The following is an 18,854-nucleotide window of genomic DNA, read 5'->3' as shown; positions in this document are numbered from 1 at the left end:
TATGTTATGTCCATCACCTTAATACTTTGTGTCTGAATATGTTATCAGACATACCTTAATCTTTGTGTCTGAACCCTGTTATGTCCATCTTAATCTTTGTGTCTGAACCCTATGTCCATCTATCAACATACTTAATCTTTGTTCTGTCCATCTATGAATATGTTATCAACACCTTAATCTTTGTGTCCATCTATGAGACATATGTTAGAGGTGTAAACACCTGTCCATCTATGAGACATACTCTGAATATGAACCCTTATCTGTCCATCTAATCTTTGTAGAGGTGAATATGTTCTGTCCATCTTAACTTTGTGTCTGAACCCTGTTATCCACCTTAATCTTTGTGTCTGAATATGTTATCAACACCTTAATCTTTGTCCATCTGAATATGCTAGAGGTGTCAACACCTGTTCTTTGTCCATCTGAATATGTTATGTAACACCTTAATCTTTGTCCATCTGAACATATGCTAGAGGTCAACACCTTAACCTTTGTGTCTGTCCATCTATGTTATCATACTGCCTGTAAACCCTTTGTGTCCATCTACGAATACTGCTTGTATCAACACCTGTCCATCTTTGAGACATACTGAATATGTTCTGTCCATCTTAATACTTTGTGTCTGAACCCTGTTCTGTCCATCTAAGACACCTTAATCTTTGTCCATCTGAGACATACTGTTATCAACACCTTAATCTTTGTGTCTCTACGAGACATACTGCTAGAGGTGTAAACCCCTGTCCATCTTTGTGACATACTGAATATGTTCTCAATCTACCTTAATCTTTGTGTCTGAATATGTTATCATCTATGAGACATACTGCTAACGTCTTCTTTCTGTCCATGTTTTGTGGCCGTTCTGTCCAAACCACCAAACCAAACGTGTTTTCTGTCCATCTATAGAGATAAGGTAGTGATACACTAGTACTTTTGGAAGCATTATATTGCCAAGTTAGAATAGAGAAGGCATGTAAATGTTACTGGCAATAGAGAAGGCCATCTATGAGACATACTGCTGAGGTGTAGCAATGAGGAGTCCATCTAGGAGACAATGAGGAATGAGGAGGTCCATCTAATGAGACATACTGCAATGAGGAACAATGAGGAACAATGAGGTGTGCAATGAGGAAGAATGAGGAGCAATGAGGGTGTAGAACCCCTGAGGAGTCCATCTAGGAGCCATGAGGAGAACTGAACCCTGTTCTGTCCATCTAATAGACATACTGCTAGCATAGAACTGAACCCTTTCTGTCCATCTACATCATACTCTATTTATTTCTGTCCATCTATGAGACATACTGCTTGTTGTTGCCTGTTCTGCCATCTACAGACATACTGCTGGTACTAGAACCCAACTGTCCATCTAACAAACAAACTGCTAGAGGTGAAGAACCCTGTTCTGTCCATCTACGAGACATACTGCTAGAGGTGTGGAACCCTGTTCTGTCCATCTATGAGACATACTGCTAGAGGTGTGGAACCCTGTTCTGTCCATCTACGAGACATACTGCTAGAGGTGTAGAACCCCTGTTCTGTCCATCTATGAGACATACTGCTAGAGGTGTGGAACCCTGTTCTGTCCATCTATGAGACATACTGCTAGAGGTGTAGGACCCTGTTCTGTCCATCTACAAGACATACTGCTAGAGGTGTAGAACTGAACCCTGTTCTGTCCATCTACGAGACATACTGGTAGAGGTGTAGAACCCTGATCTGTCCATCCATGAGACATACTGGTAGAGGTGTAGAACCCTGTTCTGTCCATCTATGAGACATACTGCTAGAGGTGTAGAACTGAACCCTGTTCTGTCCATCTATGAGACATACTGCTAGAGGTGTGGAACCCTGTTCTGTCCATCCACGAGACATACTGCTAGAGATGTTGAACCCTGTTCTGTCCATCTATGAGTCATACTACTAGAGGTGTAGAACCCTGTTCTGTCCATCCACGAGACATACTGCTAGAGGTGTAGAACCCTGTTCTGTCCATCTACGAGACATACTGCTAGAGGTGTGGAACCCTGTTCTGTCCATCTACGAGACATACTACTAGAGGTGTAGAACTGAACCCTGTTCTGTCCATCTATGAGACATACTGCTAGAGGTGTAGAACCCTGTTCTGTCCATCTATGAGACATACTGCTAGAGGTGTAGAACCCTGTTCTGTCCATCTACGAGACATACTGCTAGAGGTGTAGAACTGAACCCTGTTCTGTCCATCTACAAGACATACTGCTAGAGGTGTAGAACTGAACCCTGTTCTGTCCATCTATGAGACATAGTGCTAGAGGTGTAGAACCCTGTTCTGTCCATCTATGAGACATACTGGTAGAGGTGTGGAACCCTGTTCTGTCCATCTACGAGACATACTGCTAGAGGTGTAGAACCCGGTTCTGTCCATCTATGAGACATACTGCTAAGGGTGTAGAACCCTGTTCTGTCCATCTATGAGACATACTGCTAGGGGTGTAGAACTGAACCCTGTTCTGTCCATCTATGAGACATACTGCTAGAGGTGTAGAACCCTGTTCTGTCCATCTACGAGACATACTGCTAGAGGTGTAGAACCCTGTTCTGTCCATCTACGAGACATACTGCTAGAGGTGTAGAACCCTGTTCTGTCCATCTACAAGACATACTGCTAGAGGTGTAGAACTGAACCCTGTTCTGTCCATCTATGAGACATACTGCTAGAGGTGTAGAACTGAACCCTGTTCTGTCCATCTACGAGACATACTGCTAGAGGTGTAGAACCCTGTTCTGTCCATCTACAAGACATACTGCTAGAGGTGTAGAACTGAACCCTGTTCTGTCCATCTACAAGACATACTGCTAGAGGTGTAGAACCCTGTTCTGTCCATCCACGAGACATACTGCCAGTCTAAGGCACTGCATCTCAATGCTAGAGGCGTCACTACAGACACCCTGGTTTGAATCCAGGCTGTATCACAACCGGCCGTGATTGGGAATCCCATAGGGCGGCTCTGAACTAAGACCCAAAACTACTCTGAACTAAGACCCAGGACCAGAGTCACTGAACAGAGACCCAGGATCAGAGTCTCTGAACAGAGACCCAGGATCAGAGTCTCTGAACAGAGACCCAGGATCAGAGTCTCTGAACAGAGACCCAGGATCAGAGTCTCTGAACAGAGACCCAGGATCAGAGTCACTGAACAGAGTCACTGAACAGAGACCCAGGATCAGAGTCACTGAACAGAGACCCAGGATCAGAGTCACTGAACAGAGACCCAGGATCAGAGTCACTGAACAGAGACCCAGGATCAGAGTCTCTGAACAGAGACCCAGGATCAGAGTCTCTGAACAGAGACCCAGGATCAGAGTCTCTGAACAGAGACCCAGGATCAGAGTCTCTGAACAGAGACCCAGGATCAGAGTCTCTGAACAGAGACCCAGGATCAGAGTCTCTGAACAGAGACCCAGGATCACAGTCTCTGAACAGAGACCCAGGATCAGAGTCTCTGAACAGAGAGCCAGGATCAGAGTCTCTGAACAGAGAGCCAGGATCAGAGTCTCTGAACAGAGACCCAGGATCAGAGTCTCTGAACAGAGAGCCAGGATCAGAGTCTCTGAACAGAGAGCCAGGATCAGAGTCTCTGAACAGAGAGCCAGGATCAGAGTCTCTGAACAGAGACCCAGGATCAGAGTCTCTGAACAAAGATCCAGGATCAGAGTCTCTGAACAGAGACCCTCTGAACAAGACCCAGGATCAGAGTCTCTGAACAAAGACCCAGGATCAGAGTCTCTGAACAAAGACCCAGGATCAGAGTCACTGAACAACCCTCTGAACAGAGACCCAGGATCAGAGTCACTGAACAACCCCTGAACAGAGACCCAGAATCAGAGTCACTGAACAACCCCTGAACAGAGACCCAGAATCAGAGTCACTGAACAACCCAGGATCTCTGAACTAAGACCCAGGATCAGACCACTGAACAGAGACCCAGGATCTACTGAACCTAACAGAGACCCAGGATCAGACCCTCTGAACAGAGACCCAGGATCTACTGTAGCCTCTGAACAGAGACCCAGGATCAGACCCTCTGAACAGAGACCCAGGATCTACTGTAGCCTCTGAACAGAGACCCAGGATCAGACCCTCTGAACAGAGACCCAGGATCAGACCCTCTGAACAGAGACCCAGGATCAACAGAGACCCAGGATCTCTGAACAGAGACCCAGGATCTACTGTAGCCACTGAACAGAGACCCAGGATCAGACCCTCTGAACAGAGACCCAGGATCTGAACAGAGACCCAGGATCTAGACCCACTGAACAGAGACCCAGGATCAGACCCTCTGAACAGAGACCCAGGATCAGACCCTCTGAACAGAGACCCAGGATCAGACCCTCTGAACAGAGACCCAGGATCAGACCCTCTGAACAGACCCAGGATCAGACCCTCTGAACAGAGACCCAGGATCTACTGTAGCCTCTGATTTGTTTCATGCTTCATAGATTGAATACTTGTCCTTTACCAGGACCACTATCCCAGAGTTCTCCCAGTCTGATTAAGGACTACCAAGGCTGTGGAGCTACGAATGATTAAGAAAACAACATGAAGAAATAGAAATAAGAGTGTTGTGTACTGTTGGGGGGCTGCCGGTACTCACCAATCTGACCAACTTTCACTTTCACAGTGTACTGTTGGGGGGGCTGGTACTCACCAATCTGACCAGCTTTCACTTTAAATGGAACATCCAGCTCACTCTGTAACAGAAATAACAGACCAGGATCAACATCAACATCATTAGACCAGAATCAACATCAACATCATGAGACCAGAATCAACATCAACACCATTAGACCAGGATCAACATCAACATCATTAGACCAGAATCAACATCAACATCATTAGACCAGAATCAACATCAACATCATTAGACCAGAATCAACAGACCAGAATCAACAGACCAGAATCAACATCAACATCATTAGACCAGAATCAACAGACCTGAATCAACATCATTAGACCAGAATCAACATCAACATCATTAGACCAGAATCAACATCAACATCATGAGACCAGAATCAACATCATTAGACCAGAATCAACATCAACATTATTAGACCAGAATCAACATCAACATCATTAGACCAGATTCAACAGACCAGGGTCAACATCAACATCATGAGACCAGGGTCAACATCATTAGACCAGAATCAACAGACCAGGGTCAACATCAACATCATGAGACCAGAATCAACAGACCAGGGTCAACATCATGAGACCAGAATCAACAGACCAGGGTCAACATCAACATCATTAGACCAGAATCAACAGACCAGGGTCAACATCAACATCATTAGCCCAGAATCAACAGACCAGGGTCAACATCAACATCATGAGACCAGAATCAACAGACCAGGGTCAACATCAACATCATGAGACCAGAATCAACAGACCAGGGTCAACATCAACATCAATGTTAGACCGGTAACATACATGTCTTTTAAGATGAGTCACTTCAATGGAAGCTAAAGGAGACAGTGGCAGATTACAGATGGACAGTCTGAGAGGAATGTGGGTCTCCTGGCAGAGCAGCAGACACTCTAACACTGTGTTCTAACTTCCACCACACCTCTACTGAACACTACAGCCCTGACCACAATGATTCAGAACCCTGACCCAGTTCTACCCTCTGTGACCATCTGACTGAACCTCCACCTCTACTGAACACTACAGCCCTGACCACCAGGCTTCAGAACCTCCCACCTCTACAGGCCTGAACACTGACAGCCCCTGACCAGGCCTGTGAGGCTTCACCCTCCAGGCTCTACTGAACACTAGTGATGGATAAGAACCCTGTCTACCACCAGGCTTGGATCACCAGACCCAGTCCACAGGCCTCTGTGACTGAGGACACTACATAGATCAGAACCAGACCTAGTCACCTAGGGATAGATCAGAACCAGACCTAGTCTACTACAGGCCTCTGTGAGGTGAGGGCAATGATGGACACCTGGACAGTAAATAACATCTGTTTAAAATGACACACATGGATGAGAATAACCCAGACCACCCTCTTTCACTTTCAATAGGGATGGATCAGAACCAGACCTGACCAGGCCTCTGTGAGGCTTCACCAGACCTAGTCTACTACAGGCCTCTGTGATTGAGGGCAATAGGGATAGATCAGCCAGACCTAGTCTACCACCAGGCTTGGATCACCTAGTCTACTACAGGCCTCTGTGAGGTGAGGGCAATAGGGATGGATCAGAACCAGACCTAGTCTACTACAGGCCTCTGTGAGGTGAGGACAATAGGGATAGATCAGAACCAGACCTAGTCTACTAGGCCTCTGAGGTGATAATAGGGATTATCAGAACCTGACCCAGTCTCCTCTGTGAGGGCTACATCAATGACAGAACCTGACCCAGTTGCCTCTGTGAGGTGAAAAGAACCAGACCCAGGTCTGTGAGGGGGCAATAATGGATCAGACCTAGTCTATGAAGGCCTCTGTGAGGTGAGGGCAATAGGGATGATCAGAACCAGACCTAGTCTAACAGGCCTCTGTGAGGTGAGGGCAATAGGGATAGATCAGAACCAGACCTCAGGTGAACAGAACCAGACCTAGTCTACTACAGGCCTCTGTGAGGTGAGGGCAATAGGGATTCAGAACCAGACCTAGTCTACTACAGGCCTCTGTGAGGTGAGGGCAATACTACAGGCCTCTGTGAGGTGAGGGGCAATAGGGATAGATCAGAACCTGACCTAGTCTACTGGCCTCTGTGAGGTGAGGACAATAGGGATGGATCAGAACCAGACCTAGTCTACTACAGGCCTCTGTGAGGTGAGGGCAATAGGGATGGATCAGAACCAGACCTAGTCTACTACAGGCCTCTGTGAGGTGAGGGCAATAGGGATAGATCAGAACCAGACCTAGTCTACTACAGGCCTCTGTGAGGTGAGGGCAATAGGGATGATCAGAACCAGACCTAGTCTACTACAGGCCTCTGTGAGGTGAGGGCAATAGGGATAGATCAGAACCAGACCTAGTCTACTACAGGCCTCTGTGAGGTGAGGGCAATAGGGATAGATCAGAACCAGACCTAGTCTACTACAGGCCTCTGTGAGGTGAGGGCAATAGGGATGGATCAGAACCAGACCTAGTCTACTACAGGCCTCTGTGAGGTGAGGGCAATAGGGATAGATCAGAACCGGACCTAGTCTACTACAGGCCTCTGTGAGGTGAGGGCAATAGGGATAGATCAGAACCAGACCTAGTCTACTACAGGCCTCTGTGAGGTGAGGGCAATAGGGATGGATCAGAACCAGACCTAGTCTACTACAGGCCTCTGTGAGGTGAGGGCAATCAGAACCAGACCTAGTCTACTACAGGCCTCTGTGAGGTGAGGGCAATAGGGATGGATCAGAACCTGAGCTAGTCTACTACAGGCCTCTGTGAGGTGAGGGCAATAGGGATAGATCAGAACCAGACCTAGTCTACTACAGGCCTCTGTGAGGTGAGGGCAATAGGGATGGACACCTGGAGAGTAAATAACATCTGTTTAAAATGACATCACATGTTGATGAGAATAAAGTCATGCAGACTTACCAACGCATTTTCTTTCACTTTCAGGTTCTCCAGAACAACATTGCCTGGACAGAAGATGAGAGAAAACACTGGTTAATAATGATAATATAATGGGTACCCGAGTTACAGGAAGTCTGCTTGGTGCGTACACTAGTTACAGGAAGTCTGCTTGATGTGTATACACTAGTTACAGGAACTGTTTGATGCATACACTAGTTACAGGAAGTCTGCTTGATGCGTATACACTAGTTACAGGAAGTCTGTTTGATGTGTATACACTAGTTACAGAAAGTCTGCTTGATGCGTACCCGAGTTACAGGAAGTCTGCTTGATGCATACACTAGTTACAGGAAGTCTGCTTGATGTGTATACACTAGTTACAGGAAGTCTGCTTGATGTGTATACACTAGTTACAGGAAGTCTGCTTGGTGCGTACACTAGTTACAGGAAGTCCGTTTGATGCGTACACTAGTTACAGGAAGTCCGTTTGATGCGTACACTAGTTACAGGAAGTCTGTTTGATGCATACACTAGTTACAGGAAGTCTGCTTGACTTACAGCTAGCAGAGTAGATTCAGACAATTATGAACTGTGTGTGTGTCGACCTGGGTGTCAGGTTTCTTTCATCGGGCCACTACAAAAAGGTCAGTCATGGTGGTTATATAGCCTAGGCCTAACAGGAAGTTAAACAACCATGCCTGGTGGTTATATAGCCTAGGCCTAACAGGAAGTTAAACAACCATGCCTGGTGGTTATATAGCCTAGGCCTAACAGGAAGATAAACAACCATGCCTGGTGGTTATATAGCCTAGGCCTAACAGGAAGTTAAACAACCATGCCTGGTGGTTATATAGCCTAGGCCTAACAGGAAGTTAAACAACCATGCCTGGTGGTTATATAGCCTAGGCATAACAGGAAGTTAAACAACCATGCCTGGTGGTTATATAGCCTAGGCATAACAGGAAGTTAAACAACCATGCCTGGTGGTTATATAGCCTAGGCCTAACAGGAAGTTAAACGTCTGGTGAAACCGTGTTGTTGATCACCTCTGACGGCAGTCACAGGGCTGTAAAGGTGATCTAGCTCCGACAGGTAACTGCCTTGGGATCTTGGGAAAAATAAACCCAGGCCTAAAAGCAACCAAGCCTCCCACGTCAAGGCGTGACAAAAGCATTCATAGTGTTGTGAGGTAAAAGTGAGCTTGCTTTGAGATGGAACGGTCATGTGATCATAATCTCTTCAGAATATGTTGTTGGTAGACTCTGTACTCCTTCGCCCTCCCATTCACATATCTAGAGTTAGAACGTAGGCCTTTTTCCATCAATGATTGAATTAAACAACATCAATTTAAATTTAGTGTAGAGTTTAGATATTATTAACCTGGAGAAACACTACAGTGGTCAAAACAATGACCTTATCTGACCTTTGGCCTTTTATCAAGGACCAAGGGGTAAACTAAGCCGGTTACAACCAACAGACTAACGTTTAACCATGAAGCTCTGTATAGGGCCTAGTCGACGGTTGAGACACATGATAACGATAACTAGGCCGACAGAGAATAAACAGTGACTAGTAAAGGAATCTGTTCGTTGCTGTTTGGTATTTGTAGTAAGGGTTTTCCCTGTGTGAGCCTATAGCATTACAACATAAACAAAATGGTGCTGTCGGATATCTTTGGTCTTCCTAGGACATATGACACTTATGCAAATGTGATACAATGGCTGTTATCTGGCTTCAACGTTCAAAAGATATCGGCTAGGCTAGAACTGTGGTCTAACCATGACAAAAATAAGAGTCCAGTCTAAGGAATCATAGATTCCCAACTACTGTATTAATCCAACTACTGTATTAATCCTGGTGTCAGGTTTGGTGTGCAAACATGGGGGACAAAGATCCTACCCTCCTACCTCGTCCACCATCTGTCAACACTCAGACGACGGGGAGAGTATGACAGGTACGGCTGAAGGCCCCAACAGTCACAATGGTTTCTGCATGTATTATAGTGACGGTGGGTGGGGACGGTGTTGCCTACCTAGAGCCTTACTGCAGTATCCTGAACTTCCTTCATAGCAAACATTGCAGTGACAACTCAAAACGTCAAGTACTTTCTTCATGTCTGTTTGCCAGGATCAACATGTTGATTATTATATAGGCCTCCTCTTTCACCAGCTGTATGTGTGACTAAATATTTAGATTTCACATTCGAATGTATATCCTACTAGCTAGGTAAATACTATCAACTAACTGTGGCTTATCCTGGGCACAGTCTGTTTCCGCTCTCTTGCCAACCCCTTATTGAATGGTTATGTCGTTGGCTTGACAATGATAGCGATGGAATTGGCAAGAGCACAGAAATATCTGGGACCAGGCTAGTAAAGTCTAGATCTGGGCCCAGGCTAGTAAAGTCTAGATCTGGGCCCAGGCTAGTAAAGTCTAGATCTGGGACCAGGCTAGTAAAGTCTAGATCTGGGACCAGGCTAGTAAAGTCTAGATCTGGGCGCAGGCTAGTAAAGTCTAGATCTGGGCCCAGGCTGGTAAAGTCTAGATCTGGGCGCAGGTTGGTAAAGTCTAGATCTGGGCCCAGGCTGGTAAAGTCTAGATCAGGGCCCAGGCTAGTAAAGTCTAGATCTGGGCCCAGGCTAGTAAAGTCTAGATCTGGGCCCAGGCTAGTAAAGTCTAGATCTGGGACCAGGCTAGTAAAGTCTAGATCTGGGCGCAGGTTGGTAAAGTCTAGATCTGGGCCCAGGCTGGTAAAGTCTAGATCAGGGCCCAGGCTAGTAAAGTATAGATCTGGGACCAGGCTAGTAAAGTATAGATCTGTGACCAGGCTAGTAAAGTCTAGATCTGGGACCAGGCTAGTAAAGTATAGATCTGGGCCCAGGCTAGTAAAGTATAGCTCTGGGCCCAGGCTAGTAAAGTATAGATCTGGGCCCAGGCTAGTAAAGTATAGATCTGGGCCCAGGCTAGTAAAGTCTAGATCTGGGACCAGGCTAGTAAAGTATAGATCTGGGACCAGGCTAGTAAAGTATAGCTCTGGGCCCAGGCTAGTAAAGTATAGATCTGGGCCCAGGCTAGTAAAGTCTAGATCTGGGACCATGCTAGTAAAGTATAGCTCTGGGCCCAGACTAGTAAAGTCTAGATCAGGGCCCAGGCTAGTAAAGTCTAGATCTGGGCCCAGGCTAGTAAAGTATAGCTCTGTGACCAGGCTAGTAAAGTATAGATCTGTGACCAGGCTAGTAAAGTATAGATCTGTGACCAGGCTAGTAAAGTATAGCTCTGGGTCCAGGCTAGTAAAGTATAGCTCTGGGTCCAGGCTAGTAAAGTATAGCTCTGGGCCCAGGCTAGTAAAGTATGGCTCTGGGCCCAGGCTAGTAAAGTATGGCTCTGGGCCCAGGCTAGTAAAGTATGGCTCTGGGCCCAGGCTAGTAAAGTATAGCTCTGGGCCCAGGCTAGTAAAGTATAGCTCTGGGCCCAGGCTAGTAAAGTATAGATCAGGGCCCAGGCTAGTAAAGTATAGCTCTGGGCCCAGGCTAGTAAAGTATAGCTCTGGGCCCAGGCTAGTAAAGTATAGCTCAGGGCCCAGGCTAGTAAAGTATAGATCAGGGCCCAGGCTAGTAAAGTATAGCTCTGGGCCCAGGCTAGTAAAGTATAGCTCTGGGCCCAGGCTAGTAAAGTATAGCTCTGGGCCCAGGCTAGTAAAGTATAGCTCTGGGCCCAGGCTAGTATAAAGTATGGCTCTGGGCCCAGGCTAGTAAAGTATGGCTCTGGGCCCAGGCTAGTAAAGTATAGATCAGGGCCCAGGCTAGTAAAGTATAGATCAGGGCCCAGGCTAGTAAAGTCTAGATCTGGGCCCAGGCTAGTAAAGTCTAGATCTGGGCCCAGGCTAGTAAAGTCTAGATCTGGGCCCAGGCTAGTAAAGTCTAGATCTGGGCCCAGGCTAGTAAAGTCTAGATCTGGGCCCAGGCTAGTAAAGTCTAGATCTGGGCCCAGGCTAGTAAAGTCTAGATCTGGGCCCAGGCTAGTAAAGTCTAGATCTGGGCCCAGGCTAGTAATGTCTAGATCTGGGCCCAGGCTAGTAATGTCTAGATCTGGGCCCAGGCTAGTAAAGTCTAGATCAGGACGCAGGCTAGTAAAGTCTAGATCAGGACGCAGGCTAGTAAAGTATAGATCAGGGCCCAGGCTAGTAAAGTATAGATCAGGGCCCAGGCGAGTAAAGTATAGCATATGGCTAATAGAAAAGTTGCCACTTCACTCAAGAGATCCACACTGAGAGAAAGGCATCAACTGTAACCTGGTTGATGCCTTAGTTCCTGACCAGATCATACCATCTTGATTTACCAGTCCGCCCAATCCTGTATGCATTCATTGTTGGGAAGACAGATTAGTTAGACATTAGACTACACTGTGTCCAGCAGGAAACAACTGGGATTAATGCATGTTTGTTTATGTCTATGTCTGCATGTTGTACCCCCCTCCTCCTCCTCCCATATAATAATAGATTACTAATAAATGTAGACTAAACCTGATAAAACATAAGGTTGTTGGTGTATGACAGCCCATTTATGCAATGCCAGATCAAAGTAAATATGTTAGCTGTGTGTCCCCAGTCAGTGACTTTCTAGACTCACACCCAAGGCTCCTACAACATCTCGATATCATTACAGGTATGTTAATTAACAAAAACCTTTCTTTTTTTTTTCTCGTTAGCATCATATCCCCAAAGACTGGTTATAGTAGCTAGTTAGCTAGTTAGCATTAGGGCTTGTTTGTTTGAATTAAAATGCTGATAGCTAACCTTAGCCGCATTAGCATTGCTTGCTCTGTATAAATCAGCGACGCTTTAAAACTGTCATTCCAACCTCTTCTTCTGTGCGTTTCACTTACCTCCCCAAATGCCAATCTTCAACTGGGACTTGTCGAGGTTTTCCACATAGTCTCCGATGAACCTGTTCAGGAGATCACTGACCATAGATTCAAACACCATTGTTGTTGAACTTCGTGGCTAACACTACTACCCTTGTTGATGTGGGTAAATGCCCGAGATTATCCCGTGATGTGTGTGAACGCCTTTCCGTGGCACAAGATGACAAGAGCTTAATATGAAAGTGATTCGCTCTGCGATCGACTAGTAATCTCGGTAATCGACTAGTAATGCCTGTATACTGTGACAGCCAGTGGGTGTCATATTATGTGATCTTGAATAAACTGTATAAGCAAATAACACAATTATGATCATGCTAAAAATAATATTATGGCCAGAATTAAATCATTGAATGACTTTTAAACATGAGGGAATGTAGTCCTTTGTAACATATCAATTCACTATATTTGGTAGTGTCATCTTTGACAAGGTTATTAACCATTTTGTGTTTAGCCTTCTCATCATAGGGCAATGTAATTGTAATGTATTTGTTAAATAAAAGCTTTTCCAATGAATTAAATGTATATTATAAAATGTAATGCTCTCAAAGATGATTTACTATAGGTTTTCAAGCAGGTCCAATTCATTCTTCTTTTTCCTTTAAATACATTTTCCCATTTATGTTGTCATGTATTTCAATGGTTTAAAATGAGGAAATTATTATAATTATTTGTGTGTTGTATGGAGGGAGGGGGGAAAAAACAAATTATGTTGCTGCACATTCCTACATTGCTGGCGCCTGACAGATCGTACAACGTCTGGATAGGTATTTTACTCATCAGCAAACCACGTCACATGTCCTAGCAATCTGTCAGTCGACGAGACACAGTCGATGACGTAGCAGGCAGCCAGTGGTTGATGCGTCAACGTCTGAGAAAGGTATCAAATACAATAATCAACCTCTTCAAAGATCAAACGCCTGCCCAACATTGTATTGTTTCCATTTATGGACCAAATCTAAATCATGAATTCAATTTCTAAATCCTTCCTTGTGTCGATGTAGGCTGTTGTGTAGACGATTGCAGCTGTTGAAATAGACCAGTGGAGGCTGCTGAAGGGAGGACGGCTCATAAACGTCTGGAACGGAGCAAATGGAATGACACCAAACACATGGAAACCATGGAAACCAAACACTGATTCCGCTCCGCACCACTGATTCTGCTCCAGCCATTACCACGAGCCCGTCCTCCCCAATTAAGGTACCACCAACCTCCGGTGAAATAAACTGTCACACTTTAGTAGGATAAGACTCAAAACAACCAGATTGTGTTTTTTACGTTGATTTAATAAATATGTAGCAGTATAAAAAGTTTTTTTTAATTCTTAAATACAATCGGCAGGGTAGACTAGTGGTTAGATCATTGGACTAGTAACTGGAAGGTTGTGAGTTCCAAACCCCAGAGCTGACAAGGTAAAAAATCTGTCATTCTGCCCCTGAACAGGCAGTTAACCCACTGTTCCTAGGCTGTCATTGAAAATAAGAATTTGTTCTTTAACTGACTTGCCTAGTTATTTTTTTTTTAAGCAAATAAACAATTTCTACATAGATAATAAACTTTCCAGCAAAATCTCACAGTCTCCCAAAATATAGTCTCTTTTCATGGAGGACATTTTGTTGACAACTTTGAACCGCAGCGACCGACAGCAGATATCTTCCTGTGAGATACCATAGAAGAAGAAATCCTCGTTGAAGATGGGGTTCCTGCTCCTCTTAATCACCGCGCTGCGTTGCTTCTGAATCTTCCCCGGTAACAGACAGATACTGATGCTGCAGTTGATGCTCTTAGGATCCACAGCGATAGTATACAGTCCCTCAGCACTGACCAACCTCACTCTGAGTCTCTGGTTGTCTAGGCAGTACTCTGCTGAGAGCCGTAGTGCCCCCTCTCTACCTACAGGAGCTAGACTCTCCTTCATGACCCTCTCTCTGTGGAGGACGAGGTCTCTGGGGAAGATGGCAGGGGAGCCAGGGTGAAGGCACCTGGGGAAGGGGTTTTACTAATCCAGCATCAGAGGCTCTCCGGATGATATTGGGGCTGTTGTCCGTGGAGCTGCCTTCATCCGTGGACAGAGAGTTGTTTCTGGAGAGCACAGCTTTTCTCATAGTCCGGGACAGCAGTCTGTCGTGGCTCAGGGCTTTGAGCAGGGAGGTCTTGGGAGGCGGCCTGGCCAGGAGAGGGGAGCTGAAGGGGGAAGACTCGGCGGAGGAGGTGGTGTCACTGTCCAGGGTGCTCTGTCTCTGGAGAGCCACCAGCCTGGAGCCTCCCGGAGACAGCCTGCCGGAGGTCAGCTTGGTGAGGCTGAAGGAGGATGACGGGGAGTGGGGTAGAGATGAGGTTCTGGAGGGGTACGTTTTGGAGCGGCCGCGAGGCCCGGGAGAGGCAGCGATCAGGGGGAGGGGGCAGGCGTTGGGGTGGCTGTGGAACAGAGACTCTTTCCTCCGGGTGTGGGGGCTCTCCAGGAGGGTACAGAAACCGTAGCAGGTCTGGGCCTTGGCCAGGTGGGGCAGGGAGAGAGCTGCTTGGCTCTGGGGGTCAGCGTTGGTACTCTCCTCATCACTGAAGCCCTGGTCGTATGGAGTCTCGTCCACGCTCTCTACCTGGATGAGGGTTGGGTGAGTGTTGATGAAGGGTTCTCTCACTGCTACCTCCCTCTCCGGGCTGCTGCCCTTCTCAGGTGAAAAGGACACCTTTCCAACAGGGCTAGTTTTACTCCAGTCCACCATCTTTAGCTCCTGCTGTGGCGAGATCTTTGGTGGGATGCAGAACTCTGGGATTGTATTCGGAGTGATGATGTTAGGACACAGAGAGATCGTTTTCCTTCCTTTCTCCCGAGATGTTCTTTCTCCCAACATGATGTCTGAGATGCGGAGGCTGTACTCCGCTATTTGCAACAGAAGGTTGTTTTTGGCCACTGAAACACGGATCTGTTCAGCGACCCACATTACATTTTTGTCAGGATCACAGCTCTGGAGAAAGAGAAGGAAGAAAATTAACAGTAAGGTCAGATCACAGGCAACTTTTTCAAAAACCAAAAAACACAAGCAACAAATGCTACAACGTTTCAAAACCAATAATTGCAAAGCCAATTCTCCCTCATCATGTAATATATGAATTAAATTCAGTTCCTTATTCAATTCAATGAATTTAAATAATAATACCTGTATCCTGGTACAGGGATAGTTGACCACAAAAGTTTTTTTACTGTAAAGGAAATGACCTTGAATGTAAGAGCACATTCAAGCCTGGTCCTTTGACTCCATGCGGTTATAGTCACCTGTTATCAGTGTCAGTCTACTTACAGAGAGTGTCAGGCTCAGTGTCCCTCCTGTAGTGTCTTCCTGTAGGATCTTCCTGTAGGATCCTCCTGTAGTATCCTCCTGTAGGATCCTCCTGTAGTATCTTCCTGTCGGATCCTCCTGTAGTATCCTCCTGTAGTATCCTCCTGTAGTATCTTCCTGTAGGATCCTCCTGTAGGATCCTCCTGTTGTATCTTCCTGTAGGATCCTCCTGTAGGATCCTCCTGTTGTATCCTCCTGTTGTATCCTCCTGTTGTATCCTCCTGTTGTATCTTCCTGTAGTATCTTCCTGTAGGATCCTCCTGTAGTATCCTCCTGTAGTATCCTCCTGTAGTATCCTCCTGTTGTATCCAGTGTGTGTGATGCTATAGGAGACAGCCAAGCAGGTTAAATAGGGCTGTGGATCTGGGCAGCGGTCACTGCTGTTAAGAAGATCCTCCCTCTCTGTCCTGGTCATCCCTTCACAGACAAGCCAGCCAGGCAGGCTGTTCACATGGAAACACACGGCAACCAATGCCACGATACTGCACCCTGGGGTCAGCACATGGGATATCAGCTGGACCATGAACAGACACACACCAGAGACATGGGAGAGACCACAGCTAGACCAGACACACCACAGAGACATGGGAGAGACCACAGTCAGACCAGACACACCACAGAGACATGGGAGAGACCACAGCTAGACCAGACACACCACAGAGACCACAGTCAGACCAGACACACCACAGAGACATGGGAGAGACCACAGTCAGACCAGACACACCACAGAGACATGGGAGAGACCACAGTCAGACCAGACACACCACAGAGACATGGGAGAGACCACAGTCAGACCAGACACACCACAGAGACATGGGAGAGACCACAGTCAGACCAGACACACCACAGAGACATGGGAGAGACCACAGTCATACCAGACACACCACAGAGACCACAGTCAGACCAGACACACCACAGAGACATGGGAGAGACCACAGCCAGACCAGACACACCACAGAGACCACAGCCAGACCAGACACACAACAGAGACCACAGCCAGACCAGACACACCACAGAGACCGCAGCCAGACCAGACACACCACAGAGACCACAGTCAGACCAGACACACCACAGAGACATGGGAGAGACCACAGCTAGACCAGACACACCACAGAGACATGGGAGAGACCACAGTCAGACTAGACACACCACAGAGACATGGGAGAGACCACAGTCAGACCAGACACACCACAGAGACATCATAGAGACCACAGTCATACCAGACACACCACAGAGACCACAGTCAGACCAGACACACCACAGAGACATCACAGAGACCACAGTCATACCAGACACACCACAGAGACCACAGTCAGACCAGACACACAACAGAGACCACAGTCAGACCAGACACACCACAGAGACCACAGTCAGACCAGACACACAACAGAGACATGGGAGAGACCACAGCCAGACCAGACACACCACAGAGACCACAGCCAGACCAGACACACCACAGAGACCACAGCCAGACCAGACACACCACAGAGACCACAGTCAGACCAGACACACCACAGAGACATCACAGAGACCACAGTCAGACCAGACACACCACAGAGACCGCAGCCAGACCAGACACACCACAGAGACCACAGTCAGACAGACACACCACAGAGACATGGGAGAGACCACAGTCAGACCAGACACACCACAGAGACATGGGAGAGACCACAGTCAGACCAGACACACCACAGAGACATGGGAGAGACCACAGTCAGACCAGACACACCACAGAGACCAGACAGAGACCAGACCAGACACACAGAGACATCAGACCAGAGACCACAGTCAGACACACCACAGAGACCACAGTCAGACCAGACACACAACAGAGACCACAGTCAGACCAGACACACCACAGAGACCACAGTCAGACCAGACACACCACAGAGACATGGGAGAGACCACAGCCAGACCAGACACACCACAGAGACCACAGCCAGACCAGACACACCACAGAGACCACAGCCAGACCAGACACACCACAGAGACCACAGTCAGACCAGACACACCACAGAGACATCACAGAGACCACAGACCAGACACACCACAGAGACCGCAGCCAGACCAGACACACCACAGAGACCACAGTCAGACCAGACACACCACAGAGACATGGGAGAGACCACAGTCAGACCAGACACACCACAGAGACCACAGTCAGACCAGACACACCACAGAGACCACAGTCAGACCAGACACACCACAGAGACCACAGCCAGACCAGACAGAGACATGGGAGAGACCACAGTCAGACCAGACACACCACAGAGACCACAGCCAGACCAGACACACCACAGAGACCACAGCCAGACCAGACACACCACAGAGACCACAGCCAGACCAGACACACCACAGAGACCACAGCCAGACCAGACACACCACAGAGACCACAGTCAGACCAGACACACCACAGAGACCAGACCAGACACACCACAGAGACCACAGTCAGACCAGACACACCACAGAGAGACCAGACAGTCCAGAGACCACAGAGACCAGACACACCACAGAGACCACAGCAGACCAGACACACCACAGAGACCACAGCCAGACCAGACACACCACAGAGACCACAGCCAGACCAGACACACCACAGAGACCACAGCCAGACCAGACACACCACAGAGACCACAGTCAGACCAGACACACCACAGAGACCACAGTCAGACCAGACACACCACAGAGACCACAGCCAGACCAGACACACCACAGAGACCACAGTCAGACCAGACACACCACAGAGACATGGGAGAGACCACAGCCAGACCAGACACACCACAGAGACCACAGTCAGACCAGACACACCACAGAGACCACAGTCAGACCAGACACACCACAGAGACCACAGTCAGACCAGACACACCACAGAGACCACAGCCAGACCAGACACACCACAGAGACCACAGCCAGACCAGACACACCACAGAGACCACAGCCAGACCAGACACACCACAGAGACCACAGTCAGACCAGACACACCACAGAGACCACAGCCAGACCAGACCCAGACCAGACACACCACAGAGACCACAGT

General features: G+C 47.4%; 1 protein-coding gene and 1 pseudogene across 1 annotated transcript in view; both read right to left on the bottom strand.

The window, feature by feature from the left end:
* The window catches only part of LOC121844957 (vacuolar protein sorting-associated protein 13C-like), a 45,911-nt gene extending 33,231 nt beyond the window's left edge, over positions 1 to 12,680 (bottom strand). Inside the window, exons 1-3 of the mRNA XM_042315496.1 lie at positions 12,441 to 12,680; positions 7,578 to 7,621; positions 4,686 to 4,728 (exon numbers count right to left, since the gene is read on the bottom strand). Of these exons, the coding sequence (XP_042171430.1) occupies positions 4,686 to 4,728; positions 7,578 to 7,621; positions 12,441 to 12,540 (187 nt within the window). The 5' untranslated portion in view covers positions 12,541 to 12,680. The remainder of the gene's footprint in view (positions 1 to 4,685; positions 4,729 to 7,577; positions 7,622 to 12,440) is intronic.
* A 1,296-nt stretch (positions 12,681 to 13,976) lies between these two features.
* On the bottom strand, positions 13,977 to 15,872 carry LOC121838837 (annotated as a pseudogene).
* Positions 15,873 to 18,854: the final 2,982 nt, after the last annotated feature.

This window comes from Oncorhynchus tshawytscha, unplaced genomic scaffold (assembly GCF_018296145.1).
Source record: "Oncorhynchus tshawytscha isolate Ot180627B unplaced genomic scaffold, Otsh_v2.0 Un_scaffold_7998_pilon_pilon, whole genome shotgun sequence".
In the NCBI taxonomy this organism is placed as follows: domain Eukaryota; kingdom Metazoa; phylum Chordata; class Actinopteri; order Salmoniformes; family Salmonidae; genus Oncorhynchus; species Oncorhynchus tshawytscha.
The sequence above is the reverse complement of the archived record's forward strand: the minus strand, read 5'-3'. Positions and strand labels throughout refer to the sequence as shown.